General features: G+C 46.5%; 2 protein-coding genes across 4 annotated transcripts; one reads left to right on the top strand and one right to left on the bottom strand.

Moving 5' to 3' along the window:
• Nucleotides 1-12,107: 12,107 nt before the first annotated feature.
• On the top strand, nucleotides 12,108-17,331 carry NR1I3 (nuclear receptor subfamily 1 group I member 3). Its single transcript, XM_036871229.1, is given in 13 exon segments — nucleotides 12,108-12,211; nucleotides 13,137-13,423; nucleotides 14,912-15,016; nucleotides 15,019-15,074; nucleotides 15,297-15,327; nucleotides 15,330-15,437; nucleotides 15,660-15,717; nucleotides 15,719-15,810; nucleotides 15,906-15,982; nucleotides 15,984-16,023; nucleotides 16,203-16,323; nucleotides 17,187-17,271; nucleotides 17,273-17,331. Coding segments are annotated over 13 exon segments (1,209 nt in total). The 3' UTR covers nucleotides 17,318-17,331.
• On the bottom strand, nucleotides 16,388-21,080 carry TOMM40L (translocase of outer mitochondrial membrane 40 like). Of its 3 annotated transcripts, XM_036828647.1 has the most exons (10): nucleotides 20,973-21,080; nucleotides 20,502-20,752; nucleotides 20,143-20,210; nucleotides 19,749-19,841; nucleotides 19,368-19,469; nucleotides 19,115-19,220; nucleotides 18,803-18,925; nucleotides 18,613-18,689; nucleotides 18,318-18,420; nucleotides 16,388-18,178 (listed from the first exon to the last, which is right to left on the bottom strand). In XM_036828647.1, exons 2-10 carry the CDS (start codon nucleotides 20,614-20,616, stop codon nucleotides 18,039-18,041), a joined length of 927 nt encoding a protein of 308 aa, XP_036684542.1. In that variant the 5' UTR covers nucleotides 20,617-20,752; nucleotides 20,973-21,080; the 3' UTR covers nucleotides 16,388-18,038. The 3 variants fall into 3 exon arrangements, with proteins under 3 accessions (XP_036684542.1, XP_036684562.1, XP_036684553.1); XM_036828667.1 differs by lacking the exon at nucleotides 18,803-18,925 and having other exon boundaries at nucleotides 17,688-18,178; XM_036828658.1 differs by lacking the exon at nucleotides 19,368-19,469 and having other exon boundaries at nucleotides 17,688-18,178.
• Nucleotides 21,081-21,545: the final 465 nt, after the last annotated feature.

The raw sequence follows: 21,545 nt of genomic DNA, 5'->3' as shown, positions 1-21,545 counted from the left end.
GGTGGCAGGCTCAGAGGTCGGCTGCATTTCCAAACTAGGGTAAGACAGAGAGCGGGAAGGAGGGGGAGACCGTCGGGGGATGAGAAGATGGAAAATGAAGCAGGGGGAGCAAAGAAGGAAGGAGAGGAAGGAGTAGTACATGAAGGAAGGAGAGAGAGAGGGAGGGAAGGAGTGTGTGAGTTTGAGAAAGTGAAGAAAGAAGAGCTGGAAGGAGATCAAGAGGGTGCATGTGAAGCAGGAAACTGAATGAAAGGGTAAAAGCCAAGAGATGTTACAGATTAAGATTTAGTAATAGGATGGCAGTCTGAATAAGAGAAGGGCAGAAAGGAGGAAGGGAAGGAGAGGGAGAGATAGAGACAGAGAGAGCAAAAGAGAGACAGAGAGATGCAAGGGGACGGTATTCTGTGCCAAAGAACAGGGAAAATTTGAACTGCCTGTTTGATTTGGAAGATCATAGATCTAAGGAGTTGAAAGACATTTTAGGATTCATCAATTCTACCTCCCACATAATGCGAAAAACCCTTCTCCAACAAAATGATGGTCCCCTAGCGTCTACTTGAATAGGTAATGAGCGCCCCCCAAAAGTTAATTTACGACTGTTTACTCATTCAGTCTCATTCTGACAATGTGCCCTCCACTGTGGTGGTGAAGCTATTAAAAAAAGAGAGAGACACACACACACACACACACACACACACACACACATTATGACCTTGCACCTATTGTTGCCATTAAAATAGATTTCAATATGCAAGTCCTATCTCCTAGAGTCTAGGTTTTTTCTTCCTGCAATTCAGGTAGGAACCCATTTGGTGGTATATGTTTGAGTACCAAAACTAGCAAGTGGATTCTGCCCAGATGTAGGGAGCAGATGTGAAAGATGAAGCTCACAGTCCAATCTATATAGATTATTTTTCAATAAGATGGAACTTTACTAAATAATCACTATGTTGCATAAGTTTTAAGAAAAAAACATGATTAGAGCAAGATGAAAAGAAATAGAACACCTAGGTAAAAGTCAGGAACTTTCTGATAACTTCAACTGCTATTCCTAAATATCTGGCTTTCATTTCTACTTTAAAGAAATCTTTTAAATGCTCTTGCCTGTGATACTTCTAGGCATTGTAAAACCTTTTAGCCTACTTAAAGCTTCAGTCAGCCAAAGCCAAACACTTTCAGCTTTAGCTGTTACACCCTTTTGATAGTTTCTTTCATGGCCTGTAATAACTGAGTCATTAATAGCTGAGCTTCTCTCAGCCAGCAATCACTGATCCCTTCTCAACAACCAGATTCAGATAAGACCTCAAATACCCTTTCTCTAGCTAGACCCTCTGTGTGTTTACATTTTCTCTGCCACTTCGGAAACAGAGAAGATGGAAAAAAGGTCACATATTTTCCCCCATCTACCTGGGATCTTCTGACTCTCACTTTCCAATGGAAATCTGGTTGCCTAAGTTACTAAATTCTAAGTAGGCTAGCTCCTACTTACTCTATGCAGCCTACTCTCTGGCTTCCCCCACCTGTCTAAGGAACAGCTAATTAGCCTTGAAAAGATTGTCTTTAGTGAAGCAGACCTCTCCAAAGTTCTTGAACAGCGATGCAAAGATTATACAGAGAATTCAAGATCCTAGATCAGAGGTTAGCAAGCTTTTTCTGTAACAGCCAGAGAGTAAATATTTTAGGCTTTGTAGGCCCTATAGTTAAACTACTTGAGCCTCCCATTATAGCTTGAAAGCAGTCATAGACAATGTCTAAACAAAATAGGTGTGGCTATATTCTAATAAAACTTTATTTGTGGACACTAACATGTGAATTTCATATAATTTTCATATGCTGTGAAATATTCTTTTTCTTCTTTTACATTTTTAATGTAAAAACTATTCTTAGCTCACAGACTGTGCAAAAACAGGCAGCAGGCGAGATTTGGCTTACAGGCCATAAACTGCCGATCCCTGCCATAGATGATTAAATGCCCAAGTATGCTACAACAGTAAGTTGTATAACAGTAAATAGTATAGGTCTAAGAAGAAAGACATTGTCTAGGACTGAAAGAGTCAAAAGCTTCCTGGAGAAAGTGGAATTTGGGTTGGATAAAGGAAGGGTAAAATTTAGACAAATGCTAGAAGGAATGGGGGAAGGAGGAAAAGGTGTCGATCTGACATCTGGGTGATAACAAGAAAAAAATGATGAAAGAAGAATGAGGTTTATGATAGGGAAGTGGCAGGAGATGTGTGAGGGCCCTGAATGTCAGAATAAGGAATTTAAACCTTACCCTTGTACAAATGGCATTTTTAGATTATTCTTGCAAGGAAAACAGGACTGATTTGACAAGAGAAAGACCAAGAGCAGGGAGAAAAAGATGGGGATGTCATAATAATACAAAGTGCTACAGTCTGGGTGACTATAGTGACAGTAACAGAAGAAAAGGGACAACATCAAGAAACATAAGGCATAAGGAATCAATAACAAGATTTAGGAGAAGATTCAAAGTGACTCTTGGAATGGGGACCAGAAAATTGGGAGCTATTCAATTATTCACTGGATATTAAACACACATTATGGCCAGGACTTATGCTAGGTGTTGGGAAAAGAAGACCCACATGACATAGAACCTACAGTCTAGAAGGGGAGAGACGTTCATGTGAACGCGAAGGTGCAATATTATTATGGGTGCTGTGGTGGAAGTCTGGGCAAGTGCAGTGAGAGTCCAGAAAAAGGAATAGAATGAGAATAATAATCTGAACAGGCATCATAAGGAACTACTAAGAATAGCAAGATCCCATGCATGGAACTGGAGTTAATTTGTGAAGACATTCACATACTAGAATGAGAATAAATGAAATCAGGTATGTAAAGGCACTCTGTAAACTGTGATGCTAAAATGTGAGCTATTTTTACATTTTACCAGAGCCTTGTGACTAGATGAACTATGAGGGAAGAACACAGAAGAAGAAAGGTGAGGAGGTTGAAATTGAGTCTTAGAGAAAAACCCATAGTTTTCCATAACCCGTAGCCTTAGGAAAAATGAGAATCCAATAGAGGAGAAAGAAAAAAGAGCTATTAGAAGTACAGGTTGAGAATCAGGAACGCATAACATCATAGAGGCTAGGGAGAAAAGACATTTCAAAGAAGATAATGTGGTTGTCAGGGAGTCAAAGCAATAGGGAGGTTGATTGGGAGAAACATAAGAGAAAGCCCATTGAATTCAACAGGTCACCGGAGATCTTTGGTGAATTTAAAGAAGATCAAAACCAGATTACAAGGTACAAAGGAAAGGAGGTAGCCTGAACCCTTCCTATTCAAAGAAGTGTTTGTGCCAAAACTTGGGAGGCCAAATAGGATAAAGCAGGCCCAGACTGGCAATTTGGCTCAGTGGACACCTGAGTGAGGTTGACCACGTGTCAACTGCAAACATGGCAGGTAAGAACAGCAGGCAGCAATTGTTCAGAAGTCAGAAAGGAGTCAGGAATCAGACTAAAAGACTAATGAGTATCCTGTCAGAAACTCAGAACAGCAAAAGATAATCAGCTATGAAAGACAGCAGCTAAAAGGGAAACAGGAAATGTACCCAGATGACATGGAATATACCTTACTAAAAAATGCCTGGAAAAATAGATACCCATTAAGTATTTGTTTAATGAATGAATGCATTCTCAAATAATAACATAATGCCACATAGAATGAGCATGAGTTTGGAATCAGACCTTAATTCATATCCCAGCCCATTTATTCACTCTGTAAACATTTATTATCTGTGCTTGGAGTATACAAGACCCTAAGTATCCAAAAATAAAAGATGCAGCTCTTGACTTCAACTCACAGTTGATTGACAGTCAGAAAGTGACAGTTGCTCTGCAATGTGATAAGTGCTGTGACAAATGTGTGAGCAGATGTGTAGCTCTAACCCACAGGCTCCCAGAGGTGATCTGCTGTACTCAGGCCCAAAGGGCCAAAAGGATCAAGAGGACCTGGTGGGGGGATGTGTGGTGGTTTGGAAGTGGGGTGTGGGGGGCAATTCCAATCAGGCTGAATAATAAGGGCAGATGTTCAGAGGTGTGTGAGTGTAGCTTGTTCAGGGAACTCTAAGTGCTTAAGCACAAAGTATGATGTGTTAGGTCAGGGGAGGGAAGTGGGATAAATGAAGGCAGAGTGATAAATAGGGGCCAGATCACAAAGCACTTTGTGTGGCATGCCAAAGAGATTGGATTTTATCCCAAAGGTGATGAGAAGCAAATGAAGAATTTTAAGCAGGGGAGAGACATGATCAAATTTGCATTTTAGAAATAGCAACAGCATGGAGGATGGGTTGGAAATAGATGAAGCTGGTATTAGGGAGAATAATTTAATTTAATAATTTAATTCCACTACTTGCAGTGGTAAGTGGAAAATGATGAGGGCCTGAACTCAGCCAAGAGGTAGTGGGCATGTAGAGGCCAGGAGACAGGAATGGCAGGGCATGGCATCTGATCTTTTTTAGGGAGGGCGAGAAAAGGGGCTAAGTGACTCCCCGGCTTCTGGCTTGACATCAGGGAGAGGGTAGCAGTGGAAAAGAAGGAAAGGAAGAGGGTAAGAGAATGAATATGTATTGACTTCTTTCCATGTTCCAAGCACTGTGTAAGGAAGTTTACATATATCACTTTATTTAATCTTCACAACAAACCCAGCTAGTGGGTATCATTAAACCCTTTCTTCCAGATAAGAAAACCAAAGTTCCGAGAGTTTAACCTACCAGGCTACAACCAACACAGGTGTTTTTCAGAGCCTGGCCTAGGACAGGTATGTTGGAAGAGGGTAAGGACATCAGTTAACCCTGAAAGCCTGTTCATCATGGATGGCAGGGGCATCCTGCAGCACATCTCCCAGCCTCAGTCCGCTCAGTGGGAGAGACCATGAAGCCGGGGGAGCATTTCTGTACATAAGAAGAGCAAGGTCAGAGAGGTGTGTTCCTAAGACAACCCCGTCTCAAAGAACTGCAAGGTGGACTTCTCCAAGAACAAGAAAGCTCAGGGCCAGGGAATTCCCTGGCAGTCCAGCGTTTAGGTCTCTGCACTTTCACTGCCCAGGGCACAGGTTCAATCCCTGGTCAGGAAACAACAACAACAAAAAAGAAGGCTCAGGGCAATCCCTGGGCCCCAGGTGAAGGGGCAGCCCCGGGCCAGAGCACCTCTCCTCTAGTCTGAACTTCTCCCTAATTCAGTACTGAGCTAGGAAAAGGAAGTCAGCCTCCCTTCCCCGGTCTGGGAATGGCCCAGCCTGATGATATCTGACTCCCGTGGAGCTGAGTCTCAGTGACTTCAAATAATTAGGAAAGGAACCAAAAAAAAAAAAAAAAAAAAAGTAATTCAGCTAGCAAGAGCTGGAGTCAAAATTTGGACTTAAGTCTGTATGACTCCAAGCCACATGTGCTTTCTATTGGCTTGGCCAAAAAGTTCATTCGGGTTTTTCCATAACATCTTACAGGACAACCCAAACGAACTTTTTGGCCAACCCAATACTTCCTCATGTTGGGATAGTCACCAAGGTAGGTTGTGTAGGAGAAATTAGTTTGTGGGGAGGTGACAATGATTTCCATTTTGTTTTTATTTTTTCTGGTTTTATTGAGGTACGACTGACATGTAACATTGTGTAAGTTTAAGGTGTACATCATAATGACTTGATATGTATATATTGTCAAAGGATTCACCTCACAGCTACAATTTTTTTCCTTGTAATGAGAACTTTTAAGATCTGCTCTCTTAGCAACCTTCAAATATACAATATAGTATTGTTAACTATAGTCATCATGTTGTGTACTACAACCTCAGAATTTATTTACATTATAACTAGGAGTTTGTGCCTTTCGACCAGCTTCACCTCTCCCCCCACCTCTGCCAACCACCAATCTGATTTAAGCTGATCTTTATTTCTATGAGTTTGGGTTTTTTTTTTTCTTGGCCGCCCTGTGTGGTATGCGGGATCTTAGTTCCCCCAGGGTTCAAACCGGTGCCCCCTGCAGTGGAAGCGTGGAGTCTTAACCACTGGACCACCAGGGAAGTCCCCGAGTTTGGTTTTTTTTAGATTGCACATATAAGTGAGATCATACAGTATTTGTCTTTCTCTTCTTCCCTTAGCATAATTCCCTCAAGGTCCATCCATGTTGTCACAAATGGTAGCGTTTCCTTCTTTTTTATGGCTGAATTAAATATATATCATATATTAAATAGATATTATATATTATTTATGTATATATAAAAATATATATACATATATATCTCACATCTTCTTTATCCATTTATCTATTGATGGTCACTTAGGTTGTTTCCATGTCTTGGCTATTATAAATAATGCTGCAAAGACCATGGAGATACAGATATCCCTTTGGGACAGTGATTTTGTTTCCTTCAGGTAGGTACCCAGAAGCGGAATTACTGGATCATATGGTCGTTCTATTTTTAATTTTTTGAGGAACTTCCATACTCTTTTCCACAGTGACTGTACCAATTTACATTCCCACCAACAGTGCACACAGTTTCCCTTTTCTCCACATCCTCACCAACAATTGTTATTTCTTTTCTTTTTTTTTTTTAATTTTTTATTTATTGTTATTTATTTATTATTTATTTTTAGCTGTGTTGGGTCTTCGTTTCTGTGCGAGGGCTTTCTCTAGTTGCGGCAAGCGGGGGTCACTCTTCATCACGGTGTGCGGGCCTCTCACTATCGCGGCCTCTCTTGTTGTGGAGCACAGGCTCCAGACGCGCAGGCTCAGTAATTGTGGCTCACGGGCCCAGCTGCTCCGTGGCATGTGGGATCCTCCCAGACCAGGGCTCGAACCCGCGTCCCCTGTATTGGCAGGCAGATTCTCAACCACTGCGCCACCAGGGAAGCCCGTTATTTCTTTTCTTTTTTCGTGTGTGTGTTTGTTTATTGAGGTACAGTTGATGAACAATATTACGTAAGTTTCAGATGTACAACATAGTGATTCACAATTTTTATATTTCTTGTCTTTTTGATGATTGTCATTCTAGCAGGTGTGAGGTGATATCTCATTGTGGTTTTGATTTGCATTTCCATAAATATTAGCGATGTTGAGCACGTTTCATGTACCTGTTGGCCATCTGAATATCTCCTTTGGAAAAATGTCTATTCAGGTCCTTTGCCCATTTTAAAATTGGATTATTTGGGTTTTTTGCTATTGAGTTGTATGAGTTCCTTATTTGTTTTGGATATTAACCCCTTAACAGATGTGTGGATTGCAAATATTTTCTCCCATTCTGTAAGTGGCCTTTTCATTTTGATCATTTCTTTTGCTATGCAGAAGTTTTAGTTTGATGCAGTACCACTTATTTTTTTATTATGTTGCTTGTGCTTTAGGGATCATAAAGCTTCACTGTAGACATACTGAATTTGAGATGCCTATGTGACATCCAGGTGAAGTCACCTAGTAAACTATTGGGTATAGTAATCCTTGTACAAGTTATTTAAACTCTCTGGCCTCAGTTTTCTCATCTGTAAAGTGGTGATATTACTTATGTTTTAGGGTTAACACTGGTAAGGATTCTTACACAGTATGCTGCTCATAATAAGAACAAATTAGTGAAGCAATTAATACCTATAATATGATACATGATCTTTACCACACAATTTAGAGTTTGATTATATATTTCCTTGTAAGATCTAGGAGTTCCATTTACTTATGCAATCTCCATAATCAGTCAGTAAATTCCTTGATAATAGGAACCCTCTCTTTTATCCCTTTCCATAGTGCCTCACCACAGAGTGGGTACTTAATAACTTATTGCTAGAGTAAATCTGCAACTGTGGAAAAGAATAGGGGCCCAAGTAGGGAGGGCCCTATACTCCTCCTGTAGTCTCTCTCCCAGTTGGTGGTACCACCATCCACTCAATCACCCATGCTAGGAACCTGGAGTCATCTTTAACTCTTCCTCTTTCTCAACCTAGACATTCTAGTAATCACCAAGCTCCAATTATTTCACCTCCCATGTATTTTTCAAAACCCTCTCCTCCACTATATCCTACCACTATCCTAGATCAGGCTTAATCCCTCACCTACTTTATGGCAAGAGTTTCTAACTGGTTTCTTTGCCTCCAGTCCTGCCCCCTCATATCTATCTTCCAAACAGCCAGTAGTTGGATATCTAGAATAGATCTGACCATGTCATTTCCCATCTTACCCTTTAAAAGCTTCCTGATGGACTTAAGTTGCTTTCTCTGGCACACGAGGTCTCCCATGAACCGGCCCTGCCTACATCTCAGCCTCATACCCCATCTCTCTAGACTTTTCTCTTCCCATTCCAGCCTGAAATGTTATGCTCCAGCAAGAAAGACCTGTTCGTGGTTCTACCATATTTACTTTTTTGTATCTGGCTTCTTGAACTTCTCAGGTTGTACCCTCTACCTGAACTACCTTTCATTTGTATCTTGCTAACTCCTCCTTATCCTTTAAAAATCAACTCAGCTGTCACTCCTCCAGGAAGACTTTCCTGCCTCCTCCTCAACACCTCTTTGCTAAAGCAGGATTAGGTGCCCTTCTTCTGTAGTCTCAGAATGCTCTGTGCATAGCGTCACCAGTGATAGGATTATATTTCTTTTCTTTCTTTTTTTCGGCCGTGCCGCCCGGCATGCTGAATCTTAGTTCACCAACCAGGGATCGAACCTGCACCCCCTGCAGTGGAAGTGCTGAGTCTTAACCACTGGGCCACCAGGGCAGTTCCCGATTATATTTCTTTATATCTATTTAAAGGTCTGTCTCTCCACTAGCATCTTTAAACTCCATGAGGGCAGGAGAGCATCTTATTCATCTTTTTTATCCTTAGTGTCTAATACATAGTAGGTTCTCGGTCAGTATTTGTTGATTGAATGAGTTAGTATGAATTCTCACAGAGTCTCACTCAAGCAAAGATACCAACAGATGCATATGCATAAATATGCTCACCGACTCCCAAGGACCAGATCCAAGCACCTGTGTTCTCTGGAGCTCAGCTTCCTTCAAAATGCAGTAAGTTATACATAGTTGGATGTTGCACCTACTTGAGATGAAGGGGACCTAAACAAGGCTCTTTTTAACCCAATCTCTTCTCTCTGTCTCTGTCTCTCTAAGTGTATTTTTATGGCTCTAGACTCCACTTGGGTTTTTAACTCACTGTTAGAGTATCATTAATTATAATTTAACCCTTAACTGAAGAAGCAGACGATATGCCAAAAAAAAAAAAAAAAAAAAAAAAAATGCTGTATTCTAGCGGGAGAAGACTACTATATTAGTGCAGAAACAACAAACACCCAGGGAGATGTACAGTGAGAAAGACCTTTCAAAGTGAAAGACTGAGATTTGGACCTTATTCCAGTGTGTGTGGGATCGGATTTATCCAACATAGATGTATCCAACATGTTACCCATCCCCAAAACATCCAAATAGCTTTTGAAATTACTTTTTCTGTTCATAAAGGTTGGGAGAGAGAGTGCATGTGTATGTGTATACACACAAACCCACTTTTTCTTTTAGAAATTCCCACCTTTTTAATTTTTTTAAATTTTTATTTTATGTTGGACTATAGTTGATTTACAATGTTGTGTTGGTTTCAGGTGTACAGCAAAGTGATTCAGTTATACATATACATATATCAATTCTTTTTCAAATTCTTTTCCCATTTAGCTTATTACAGAATACTGAGCAGAGTTCCCTGTGCTATATAGTAGGTCCTTGTTGGTTATTTATTTTAAATATAGTAGAGTGTACCTGTCAATCCCAAACTCCCAATTTATCCTTCCCTCCCATCTTTCCCCTTTGGTAACCATAAGTTTGTTTTCTATGTCTGTGAGTCTGTTTCTGTTTTGTAAATAAGTTCATTTGCATCATTTTTTTGGATTCCATATGGAAGTGATATCATATTTGTCTTTCTCTGTCTGACTTACTTGACTCAGTATGATAATCTCCAGGTCCATCCATGTTGCTGCAAATGGCATTATTTCATTCTTTTTAATGGCTGAGTAATATTCCATTGTATATATGTACCACATTTTTATCCATTCGTCTGTCGATGGACATTTAGGTTGCTTCCACGCCTTGGCTATTGTAAACAGCGCTGCAATAAATACTGGGGTGCATGTATCATTCCAAACTATGGTTTTCTCCAGATATATGCCTAGGAGTTGGATTGCTGGATCATACCGTAGCTCTAGTTTTAGTTTTTTGTTTTGTTTTGTTTTGTTTTTTAAATTAATTAATTTATTTATTTATGGCTGTGTTGGGTCTTCGTTTCTGTGCGAGGGCTTTCTTCTAGTTGTGGCAAGCGGGGGCCACTCTTCATCACGGTGCGCGGGCCTCTCACTATCACGGCCTCTCTTGTTGCGGAGCACAGGCTCCAGATGCGCAGGCTCAGTAATTGCGGCTCACGGGCCCAGTTGCTCCGCGGCATGTGGGATCTTCCCAGACCAGGGCTCGAACCCGTGTCCCCTGCATTGGCAGGCAGATTCTCAACCACTGCGCCACCAGGGAAGCCCTAGTTTTAGTTTTTTAAAGGAACCTCCATACTGTTCTCCATAGTGGCTGCACAAATTTACATTCCCACCAACAGTGTAGTAGGGTTCCCTTTTCTCCACACCCTCTCCATCATTTATTGTTTGTAGACTTTTTGATGATGGCCATTCTGACTGGTGTGAGGTGATATCTCATGGCAGTTTTGATTTGCATTTCTCTAATAATTAGCGATGTTGAGCATATTTTCAACTGCCTCTTGGCCATCTGGACACATACACACTTTCTACATTTGCAAAAATATTCTTCAGTGTCTATGGAGCACTAGACAACCCCAGTGAAGGCTCCTACTTCTGATTCTTAAGCTTATTAATTAGATGTCCTTCATCTTGGCTCCATACAAACCAGGTACATAATTTGCAGGGCCCACTGAAACATGAAAATGCAGAGCTCCTTGTTCAAACATCATTAAGAATTTCAAGACAGGACCTCCCTGGTGGCACAGTAGTTAAGAATCCACCTGCCAATGCAGGGAACACGGGTTCGAGCCCTGGTCCGGGAAGATCCCACATGCCGCGGAGCAACTAAGCCCGTGTGCCACAACTACTTAGCCCGAGTACCACAACGGGCTGAAGCCCGCACGCGTAGAGCCCATGCTCTGCAACAAGAGAAGCCACAGCAATGAGAAGGCCGCGTACCACGACTACAGAAAGCCCATGCACAGCAACGAAGACCCAACGCAGCCAAAAATAGATAAATAAATAAATTTATTTAAAAAAAAAAAAAGAATTTCAAGACAGCGGCAACATCAGAGCATTAAACCAAGCCCAGGATCCCTCTGAGCACAGAGACTGTGTGACTGCTCAGGGCACACTCCCATGATGCCAGCGCTGGTGCAAGAGCCCCCAGATCAATCCCATATATCTAATGTTTTAGAGGCCATTCTGATTTAATTCTCAGCCCTCCCTTGTTGGGAAGTGGGACCTCTTCTAGCTCTTTACATAAGCCCTTAATTAGACCCCAATCTCTTTTGAAGAACTTTCCTTTTGGGAGCTTTGTACAATTGTTATGCCTATTCTTTTACTGTTGACATACTGCATGTGAAAAAGCTCGCTCTCTCCCTCTCTCCTCAGCAATAGGGAAAATCTACATGTATCTGATAAGGAGCAGTTTCTATCCTCGTTTTCCAGATACTGAGGGCCGTAATCCCTAACTCTAAACACTAGCAGCTCTTGAGCTCAAGGGGAAAGCAGGGTCAGAGTGGGAAGAGAAGCAGGTAGGAAAACTTTTGGGGTCCAGAGACTAAAAGCAATAAAGTGCAGATAATGCAGGGGGTCAGGCCGAGGGCAGGTTTGGGAAGAGGCTCTGCAGGAGGGGAAGAAGGTCAAGGGTGGTCCAGAGCTGACTGATAACCCTCTGACATTCAGGGGCCTGTGACAGCCACTGCAACACCTGAAGCCAGGGCCAGTGAGGAAGATGAGCCAAGGAATTGTGTGGTGTGCAGGCACTGAGCCACAGGCTGTCACTTCCATGCCCTGCCTTTTGAGGACTGCAAGGGTTCCTTCAGGTGAGAACCTCCTCCCCAACAGAAACGCCCTCCCAAACTGCCTGCCAGGCAGCCTTTAAGCCCTGGCACATGCCCAAGCTTGTCCAGTTACATCACTCCTGCATCCTGAAGCCTAACTACGCTGTGGCTAGCACGCTACAAATTGCCAACCTCATCACTTGTATAAACATGAGGTAAAATAACAGAGGGAAGGCTGAGTGCTTGTCCTATGGACACAACCCCTTAGTCAAGGGTACTCACTACCTGCAAAGCACCAAACTAGTACAGCATCAACTAGGCCTTCCTGACTGATTCTGTGCCCCCATGGAAATGCTTGAGATGTGTTGTATCCTCTCTACCCCTAGGGACCTCTGGGCACAGCTCTGTCACCACAGATTTTTTTTTTTTGGCCACTTGGCTTGCGGGATCTTAGTTCCCCAACCAGGGATTGAACCCCAGGCCCTCAGCAGTGAAAGCACATAGTCCTAACTGAAACCGTGCACCTCAGATTGGGACTCGAACCCAGCCTAGACCGATTGGGACTTGAACCCACATGTCTGGGCCTCGAACCCGGCCAAAACTCAGATTGGGACTTGAACCCTCTCGGCCAGGACTCGAACCCGGCCAAAACCCACGGTCTTCCAACTGAGATCACATACCTGGTTTCAGGACTTAATGGAGCTCAGGTTCTTGATGTCTCATCGCAGAAAGAATTCAGTGAGAGACAAAGCGATAGGTAAGAAGTGGATTTATTTAGAGAGAAGCACACTCCACAGACGGAGTGTGGGCCATCTCAGAAGGCGAGAAAGGCACCAGGGTATGGGGTTGTCAGTTTTTATAGGGGTGGGTAGTTTCATAGGCTAATAAGTGGGAGGAGTATTCCAGCTATTTCAGGAAGGGGTGGGGATTTCCAGGAATTGGGCCACCACCCGCTTTTTGATCCTTATGGTCAGCCTTGGAACTGTTATGGCACCTGTGGGTGTGTCATTTAGCTTGCAGATGTGTTACAGTGAGCGTATACTGAGGCTCAAGGTCTAGTGGAACTCGACTTGTCTGCCATCTTGGACCCATTTGATTCTAAGCAGTTTATGTCATGTCCTTGGGCTATGTCATTCTTTCAAAGGTTGTGCCCTGCCCCCTTCCCTCCTGTTTCATAGCCACTGGACTGCCAGGGAATTCCCACCATAGTTTCTTTTTGACCATTTCATTTCAGCCCCTCACATACCTACCTGCTTGCTGCCATCCCCAACCCTCACAATGTCTCTGTCCTCTCAGGCGAACAGTCAGCAAAAGCACCGGTCTCACGTGCCCCTTTGCTGGAAGCTGGAAGGTCAACAAGGCCCAGAGGCGCCACTGCCCAGCCTGCAGGTTGCAGAAATGCCTAGATGCTGGCATGAAGAAGGACAGTGTGTTGGCCCCCTAACATCCCGAGAATCCACTATGTCCCTCCACTGACTATGCTTTGCCCTTGTTCCCACAGCGTATTCTCCACAGGGCAGGCAGAGTAAGCTTTCTGAAACAAGTCAGACAATGTCACTATTCTGCTCAAAAACTCCAAGGGCTCCTCCTCTCTCTTATGGTCCATGATCTCATGGTCCAGCTCCTCCATACCACCTCTCAGATTTTACTTCCTACTCTTCCCCTTGCTCAACCCATCCCAGCCACACTGACGTCAATGCCATTCTCAAACACACCAAGCACACTATTCTCAAGACTGTTGTAACTTATACTTGCACTTGCCATTGCCTCTACCTGGAATGCTCTTCCCCTAGATATTTATATGGCTTGCTTTTACTCTTCCATCTCTCAAATATAGTGCCTGTCACTTAATAGGTACTTGATAATTGTTGAATTATTTAATGTTTTTTCTCTGTGCCAGGTAATAAGGCTCTGCCCCCAAAAGATACTGTAACTTGTAATCAACTTAAAGTAACAGAAATCAACTTGTCCAAGTCCACTCAGCTGAAAAGTTGTAGAGTCAGTATTCACCAGACCCTTGCTTTCTCCATGACATCACACTGCTTTTCAATATGGAGCAGTGGAAAGGAAACTGTAGAAGTCAAAAAATCTTGAATTCAGTCTACATCACATAACGATTTTGTGACCTTGGACCTGTCACTGGAATGTCAGTCTGTTTCTGAAAAATATGGATAATAACACCTGCCCTCTCCACCCACAGGATTGTTTCATTCAGTGAGACTTAACCTCAGAAGCTTTGAAATTATAAAGCTATGCAAACATAAGGTGCTGTTTTTGGTATCACGAGCCCCCCCTCTTCAGTGCTCCCCCAGAAGCCAAACATCTCCCTATACTGTTCCCACTTTATTGTCTATCCTTTTTTTCCTTCCCACAGTGCATTGTTTTCTGCTGCAGTGACTCACAGGTCGGGGAAAGTGTACAGGAACTCCCTACCACCTGGAGCCCCTGGGACTTCAGCCAAGCCCAAGGAGGCCTCAAGAACTCTCCTCCAGGGCTTCCCTGGTGGTGCAGTGGTTGAGAATCTGCCTGCCAATGCAGGGGACATGGGTTCGAGCCCTGGTCTGGGAGGATCCCACATGCCGCGGAGCAACTAGGCCCGGGAGCCACAACTACTGAGCCTGTGCGTCTGGAGCCTGTGCTCCACAACGAGAGAGGCCACGACAGTGAGAGGCCCGTGCACCGCGATGAAGAGCGGCCCCCGCTTGCCGCAACTAGAGAAAGCCCTCGCACAGAAACAAAGACCCAACACAGCCAAAAAAAATTAATTAATTAATTAAAAAAAAAAAAAGAACTCTCCTCCCTCCCCTGCGTCCTTCATTACGCAGAGTGTCTGAGGGCCCCAGACCAGGGGCTGACAGAGAAAGGTGCTCTCTGCTGGTCTCAATAGCTTTGTCACATCCCTTCCCCGGGCACAGTGATCCCATGGGCAGAAGCCCGGGCGTTGCGGTGAGCAAGACAGGCCCGGCGACGGGCACAGCAAGCGCCGATGCAGCTGAGGAGCAGAGAGCTAGTCCAGACACTGCTGGGGCCCAAACTCGCCACATGGGCACCACGTTTGACCAGTTTGTGCAGTTCAGGGTGAGCATTTACAGGATTCAAGCTGAAATGTGACCAAAAGGTGCCCAAGGAGGCTGGCCTGAGGGAGGGGGCTGTGTGCCATGCACCAACAGAGGACAGGACTTCTCCAGAACCCCAGCTGAGGCAGACTCCTTAGCCCGGAACCCTTCCAAGATAAAGCTGGAGAGGCCTAAAAGAGCTCCCTAGGACCGGGGCCTCTCACCCAGGCTCTGATCTCCGCAGCCTCCAGCTCATCTGTTCATCCATCACCAGCGCCGCCCACCCAGTTCCCTGTACTGCCTCTGCTCACGCATTTCGCAGACATCAACGCTTTCATGGTACAGCAAATCATCAGGCTCACCAAGGATCTGCCCCTTTCGGTATGTGACCTCCCCTTACCTTTCAGGAAGAAAACACTCCAGTAAATTATAATCCCACCCTCACCACCCCCACCCTCCACCAAAAAAAAAAGGTCACTAACCAAACTAACCCATCGCTCAGCCTTTTCAAGTACCAGGTCTTGAATTCCCAGCTTTTTTAAATGTCTCAATCAGAACTGGGAGTTCCTCTCCCTCTCTGAAGTTCAGGCTAGAGTCTAAACAGCAGGTTTCCTGCTCTGGCCCATGGAGGACCAGATCTCCCTTCTCAAGGAAGCAGCTGTAGAAATGTCACATTGCACTCAATACCACTTTCTGTCTCCAAACACAAAACTTCCTCTGCGGGCCTCTTCGCTACACAGTAGAAGATGGAGTGCATGGTGAGATGGTGCTAGAACAGTAGAGGGCATGCATCCCTTCGGTATGGTATGTGGCGAGGTGACCTGAAGGCTCCTAAGCCTGGTATCTCCCACAGTGGGGTTCCAGGAAGAGTTTTTTGGAGTTCTCTTCGGCTTCCATAGGACACTGCGCCGACTGCAGCTCCAGGAGCCTGGAGTATGTGTTCATGGTTGCCATGGCCCTCTTCTCTCCTGGGAAGCATCCCCCAAAGCCCAGAAGCTTTTGTTCCACCACCTCTGCCCAAACTCCCAGCTCCCTGAATCCATCCATCCAGGCCTTTTAGTCTTCAAACCTGTGGAATGGGTCTATCCCAGTCTTGGCTCCCCAGGGCACCATGCAGGTCACCCGCAACCTCCCACCTTGTCCTTCCCCACTCCCTATCTTACAGACCGGCCTGGGATAACCCAGAGAGAGGGGACTGATAAGTTGCAAGAGGAGATAGCGCTGACTCTGCAGAGCTATATCAAAGGCCAGCAGCAAAATCCCTGGGACCAGTACAGTGGGACTGGGCGCGTGGAGGCTGCACCAGGGTGGGAAGGAGTTAGGGAGATACTGAACTCAGGATGAGTGCTTTTACTGTCCTTTCCTTTGGGAAACCAGGGCCCCTGGGGGTCTAGTCCTTCCCTCCCATCTCATAGAGTTCCGGCATTCAAATTGCTCCTACTGCTGTTTCATCTCACTTTTTCCAGATTTTTTTATTCAGGAGAGATGCAAAGTAGTAGCTCACAGGCTTGGTATAATAGCATTCCTGAGATTGATGACATCCATCACCTCACCAATCCAACTCCTCCAGACTAAAACAGCCTTTCAAGAACCTTGTTCACTCTCTTTCCTTGGCCCTTCCCCTCCTCTCCATTGGTCCAATTCCTTTAATTTTTCATTCCCTTTGAAGTTATGGTCGTTCAGTTTCATGGCCAATGCCAGTCCCTGGTTCAACAGTCCATGATCTAACCAGACTCTGAAGTACATTCCACTTCTGTTTTGCTTATTCCTCCATGTGCCAGTTTGGCCAGGAGAGGGTTGCTTTATACCATAGAACACACCCACCTTCTAGAACCTGCTCTAGAAGGCCAGATCCTCAGATTCCACACAGCTGAATATCTGGCAGAGTCTGGGGCTTTCTTCACACTTGGCCCTCTGAGCTCTGGGTTCAAGAAAAATGGCATGGTGAGAGAAGTCAGTGTCAGATAGAGGCCCCACTTGGGACCTTTGGAACTTTTGATACATTTGTCACATCAGAGCATATTTTCCCTAGTGTTCAGACCTAGCTTCACAGAGAGGCAGTTTAGGGGGTCAGGGCCTCAGGACAAGACTCTCAGCTGCCTATCTCTCTCCTCCTTCCCTGGTGACCCCGAAGGTTTCTATATGCGAAGCAGCTGGGCCTGTTGGCTGAGCTCCAAAGCATTAACAATGCATATTGGTACCAAATCACGAACATCCAGGGGACTGTCCACCATGGTGCCACTGCTCCAGGAGACCTGCAGCTGAGACCCAGTTCGCCTCCTTCCCCAGCCCACCTGGACACGCTAGACTGGAAAGGGGAAAATGCTCGGACCAGAGGCTGGAGCCAGTAAACAGGGAGCCCACTGGTTGCAATGAAAGATTAAAGATCTGCCTCTTCATGCGGTAATGGGGAGAATGAGGCGTGGCCATGGGGACAAAGTTGTTCTCTGGACGCACAGAAGATGGGGAAGGAGGAAGCCTCAGGGCTAAGAGGTAAAGAAGCTCCGTCTGGGAATAGGTGGGCCCCACTTTCTGAGGTCAAAGATTTAGCCCTTCAGCCCTTCTTTCCCAGCCTTGGGAAACTCTGGGATGGAAAACAGGATGGGGACCTAATCCCATGCAGATTTTTCTGCGCTGAAGAGGAAGAGACTGGGAGCTTTAATCCATAAGGAAATGAAGGAGGTGGGAGTGAGGGGAGAAAATGCACCCAGCCAGACCCCTTAATCCTTCTCCCTTAGTCCAGAGCCATAAGAGTATGGGAAGATGAAACTGGGGCTGATGGCAGAGGTGGGAGCCTCAAACCACTGCCTCAGCAGCTGCCTCTGTGGCAGCTTCAGTTCGGAGGAGGGCATGTATTGTCCCCACTCTGCTCCTGGGACCTAGAGGTCACCCAGCAAGGTGGGCTCTTGAGAGGGGCCTAGTTCCTGGCCCCAGGGCACCTGACTCAGAGGTTCCAGCTGTTATGGGGGCTGGCTCTGGGACAACCTCAGCCCACAGTGATGCTGAAGCCACAGTGGAATCTGTTGCGCCAGTGATTAAGGAAGGCTCCAAGGGCGAGGGTGACGGGCAGGGGGGGCATCTTCTTCTCCAGCACAGCACCCACACACCAGTTACTGTCCACCAAGCCTGTTGGGGAAGAGAATATACACTAGGTTATCTAACAGGGCTCGGAGAAAGGGGCCAGCAGAGTAAGGTGGGGCTTCCCTCCCGCTGTCCCCCACCCCAATCCCTCAGCACCTCCGAATGTCATCTGAATAACCCTCACCTCTAAATACCATGTTGGCCTGGGGCAGAGTCAGGTGGTAACCAAAGGAGAAAGTTGTGTCTTGTAGCCTCGTATTTGCCTCAAACTCCACTCCAACCTGAACCTGAGAACCACGGGCAAGGATGGGAGGGGGATCTTTCTCAGTGAAGACTAGAGGAGTCCTGACAGGGCATCAGCAGAATGAAGGTGCGCGTGAAACGTATATGTAGCGAGGGTAGGAAGAACAGTGGGTCAGCAGGGCCTGTGGAGGTTGGGAGGGGCTTGTTGGGGCGGGGGATGGGATCAGTAGACTCACCTGTTCATTTGCCTTGTGGTAATAACTTGCATGGGCCCCACCTGATCCCACATTCAAGGTAGCTACCCAGTGTACAGCTGTCAAAACCAAAGTAGAAGTGAAAAGGAGTGTTACTGTACTAGCACACAGGCCAGGACCCCAGCCAAGTCCAGAATTTCCCTCCCTGTCACTATTCCTCCTCACCCCATACCCGAGTACTTCCCAGCCAGTGTCAAAATGGCCCCCTCTTCTCCTGGCCGCCGGTGATAAACTAGCTCTCCTCCCAACACCAGCCGATGAGTGAGGCTCTGCAGGAAATGAGCGACCATGATCACTGTGGGGTGGGGAGACATGGAGTCACTCATAGAGACAGGCCCTCTACCTCACCCCCAGCAGCCCCCCACCCCAGCCTGCCCCAGAAAGTTTCTTTTCTAATCCCTGAACTGTACAGACAGTGAAGAGGCATAGCCAGCATTAGCAAGTGGGCAGCCAAGACAAAAAGAACCCTGTACCAATTCCTCACCCGACTCCCCAATCAGGTCAGGATTTCCTAGGGTCAGAGTGGCTGTGTAGTCATCTCCTCGATACTCGCCATCAAACTGCCACGTCAGGAACTTGGCCTGCTGCGTCTGGGTAGGGAGAGGGAGAAGTAAAATCTCCCTCCCTATTTATGATCACTGTTGCCTCTGCTCCTCCCCCTGAGCCCCCAGAGCAGGACACTCATGGGGGAGAAAGAGGAAATGCTTCAGTAGATGAAGGCAGGAACCATGGGTCACCTGGAAGACAGCCTTGGCTCGGAGCCGCTCTGCCAAGAGGAGCAGGACCTGGGCGTTGAGGCTGCCACTGCTATCCATATCCCCGACCACAGTGGGGAACACCTGTTGAAGAGTGTCCAGACTAAGACTGAGCTGGGTGGCACCACTCAGCCTAAATCCAAATGTAGGATTTCTTTAACGGTACCCAGGGCCCCCTAGTGGAGCCACAAGGACAAACTCCCAGCTCATCACAGAAATGTTTCCCCACCCTCTCCCATTCAGCAGAAACCCGGAGGAGGTGCCCTGCCCATTCTTCCCCATAACACACACATTTCCTCCTCCTCTACACCTGGGTCCTAGCTGGGTTTTTAGGGAGATAACCCAGGTGTGTGGAGCCCTCACCTCAGTTGGGCTAAGTTGCCAGTCCCCTGCATAGGCCGCATGGAGGTGATAGCCCGGCAAGCCCAGAGCACTCATGTGCACAGTGTGAGCCACCTGAGGAAAGAGAAGTTAATGGAGGAGAGAGCATTTCTGCTCTATTTCAATCCCCCATCCCCCCCTTCATTTTGTCCCCATCCAGCAGGTCTTTTAAGAAACCCAAACATTCCAACATATACAGAGGGTCACCAGATTAAAAGCAACAACTCCCACAGGCAAAGGAAGTAAAGAGAGCCCCCATACTCTCTCTCTTTTGTCCCATATAGCCTGGCTAAGGCTGGAGTACAAAGGAAAGAAGAAGAGGATCCAGAGACAGGCAGGGAGGAATTGAAAGGAGGGGCCAGAAAAGTGGGAGCACCTGGAAATGGCTGCTCAGAACCTTGTTGACAACGAGCTTCACTCCCTCCATCTGTGCTGGGAATACATCTGAAGCGGGTGGAGGGGAGGGGAAGGGAAGGAATAAGCACAGACAAGGAACCCCTACCCCATGAAGTAGTCTCCCCTTTCAATCCCATAGAAAGTGCTTTGGAGGAATTGACCTCCTTTCAAGTCCTGTAACAGGAAGTGCTCCGCTCCACTGAGCACCTGATCCTCCCTGAGGCTGCACGCCCCAGCTGTGATCTCCCCCTTTCTGCTCCCATCACTGTACACCCACCATTCAAGACCCTCCCCTTCTCTGCCCCTTCAACTTGAGACACCCAGATGCCAAGTTCTCACCTTTGCACAGCCGGTGCAGCTCATCGAAGCTCCCAGGGTTGGGGAGAGGTTCCTCTCGACGGGGGCTCCGGCGGGGCAAAGCCCCCATCGGTGCCAGGCCCAACGTGTTCCCCATTTCAGTTCAGAGGTCAGGGGAGGGGCCGGGGTTCGCCTGGGAAAGGACGCTTTTGCTCCCTCTACCCCGCACGGGCCCCACGCCCCATTATCCGGCTCCCCAGTCCCAGAAACTTCCACATGGCCCGACGCTAGACCTGGAACAGGAAAAGTGGGGGGAGAGGGCACCGGTGGGGAGCTTGAACCCAAGCCACACTCCCATCCCATCTTTAATCCCTCACCCCCACCTGTCACCCCTGTACCCTCCCCCACTCTCTAATCCTAGCCTCCACCACAGACCTCACCCAGCTTCCTAGCTTTTCTGCTCTTCATTCCTATGCCTCAAGGCGAGGCTTGCAATGGAGCAATAACCCTTACCGTCTCATACCATCATGCTGCCCCTTTCCCCCAGGCACACCCCGGTCATCTTGATGGGGGCAGCCATCTTGAATGATGGCAGAACTGCGGCTTCACGTTGCATTCCCAGCGTAGTCATGAACACCATCTTGGAACCGGGCGAAAAAAAGATTTCAGAGACCCAACCCTCCCTTGATTGGGCTCCGCCCAATCGATTAAAAAAAAAAAAAAAAAAAAAAAGCTGCCTGGCTGCTGAGCATGGGCCAGTGGGAGAGGAGGACGCAAAGGAGTGACAGACCTCTCTCATCCAGAGAGCTCCAACCCCCGCACTGCAGAGACAGTTGTTGGTAGCTGCTTAGACTTACTCAAGTGGATGGCCTTAGATCGCCCTGCCTTTCCAAGGTCGGGAAAAACCTTTGAGCGTGCAAGACACTAGAGGGAGCATCTTGGAGCTTGAGCCACTGAAGTTCCCTCCACCACATAGCCTGGAGACGCGTTTTGTGAAGGGTGGCGGAGGGAACTACTGTGAAAACTTCTGTCGAACACTGCTTCGGAACGCCCCTAGGCGCCCCGCACCCTCCCAGGCCCTGGGGA

Source organism: Balaenoptera musculus, chromosome 1 (assembly GCF_009873245.2).
Source record: "Balaenoptera musculus isolate JJ_BM4_2016_0621 chromosome 1, mBalMus1.pri.v3, whole genome shotgun sequence".
Taxonomy (NCBI): Eukaryota; Metazoa; Chordata; class Mammalia; order Artiodactyla; family Balaenopteridae; genus Balaenoptera; species Balaenoptera musculus.
The sequence above is the reverse complement of the archived record's forward strand: the minus strand, read 5'-3'. Positions and strand labels throughout refer to the sequence as shown.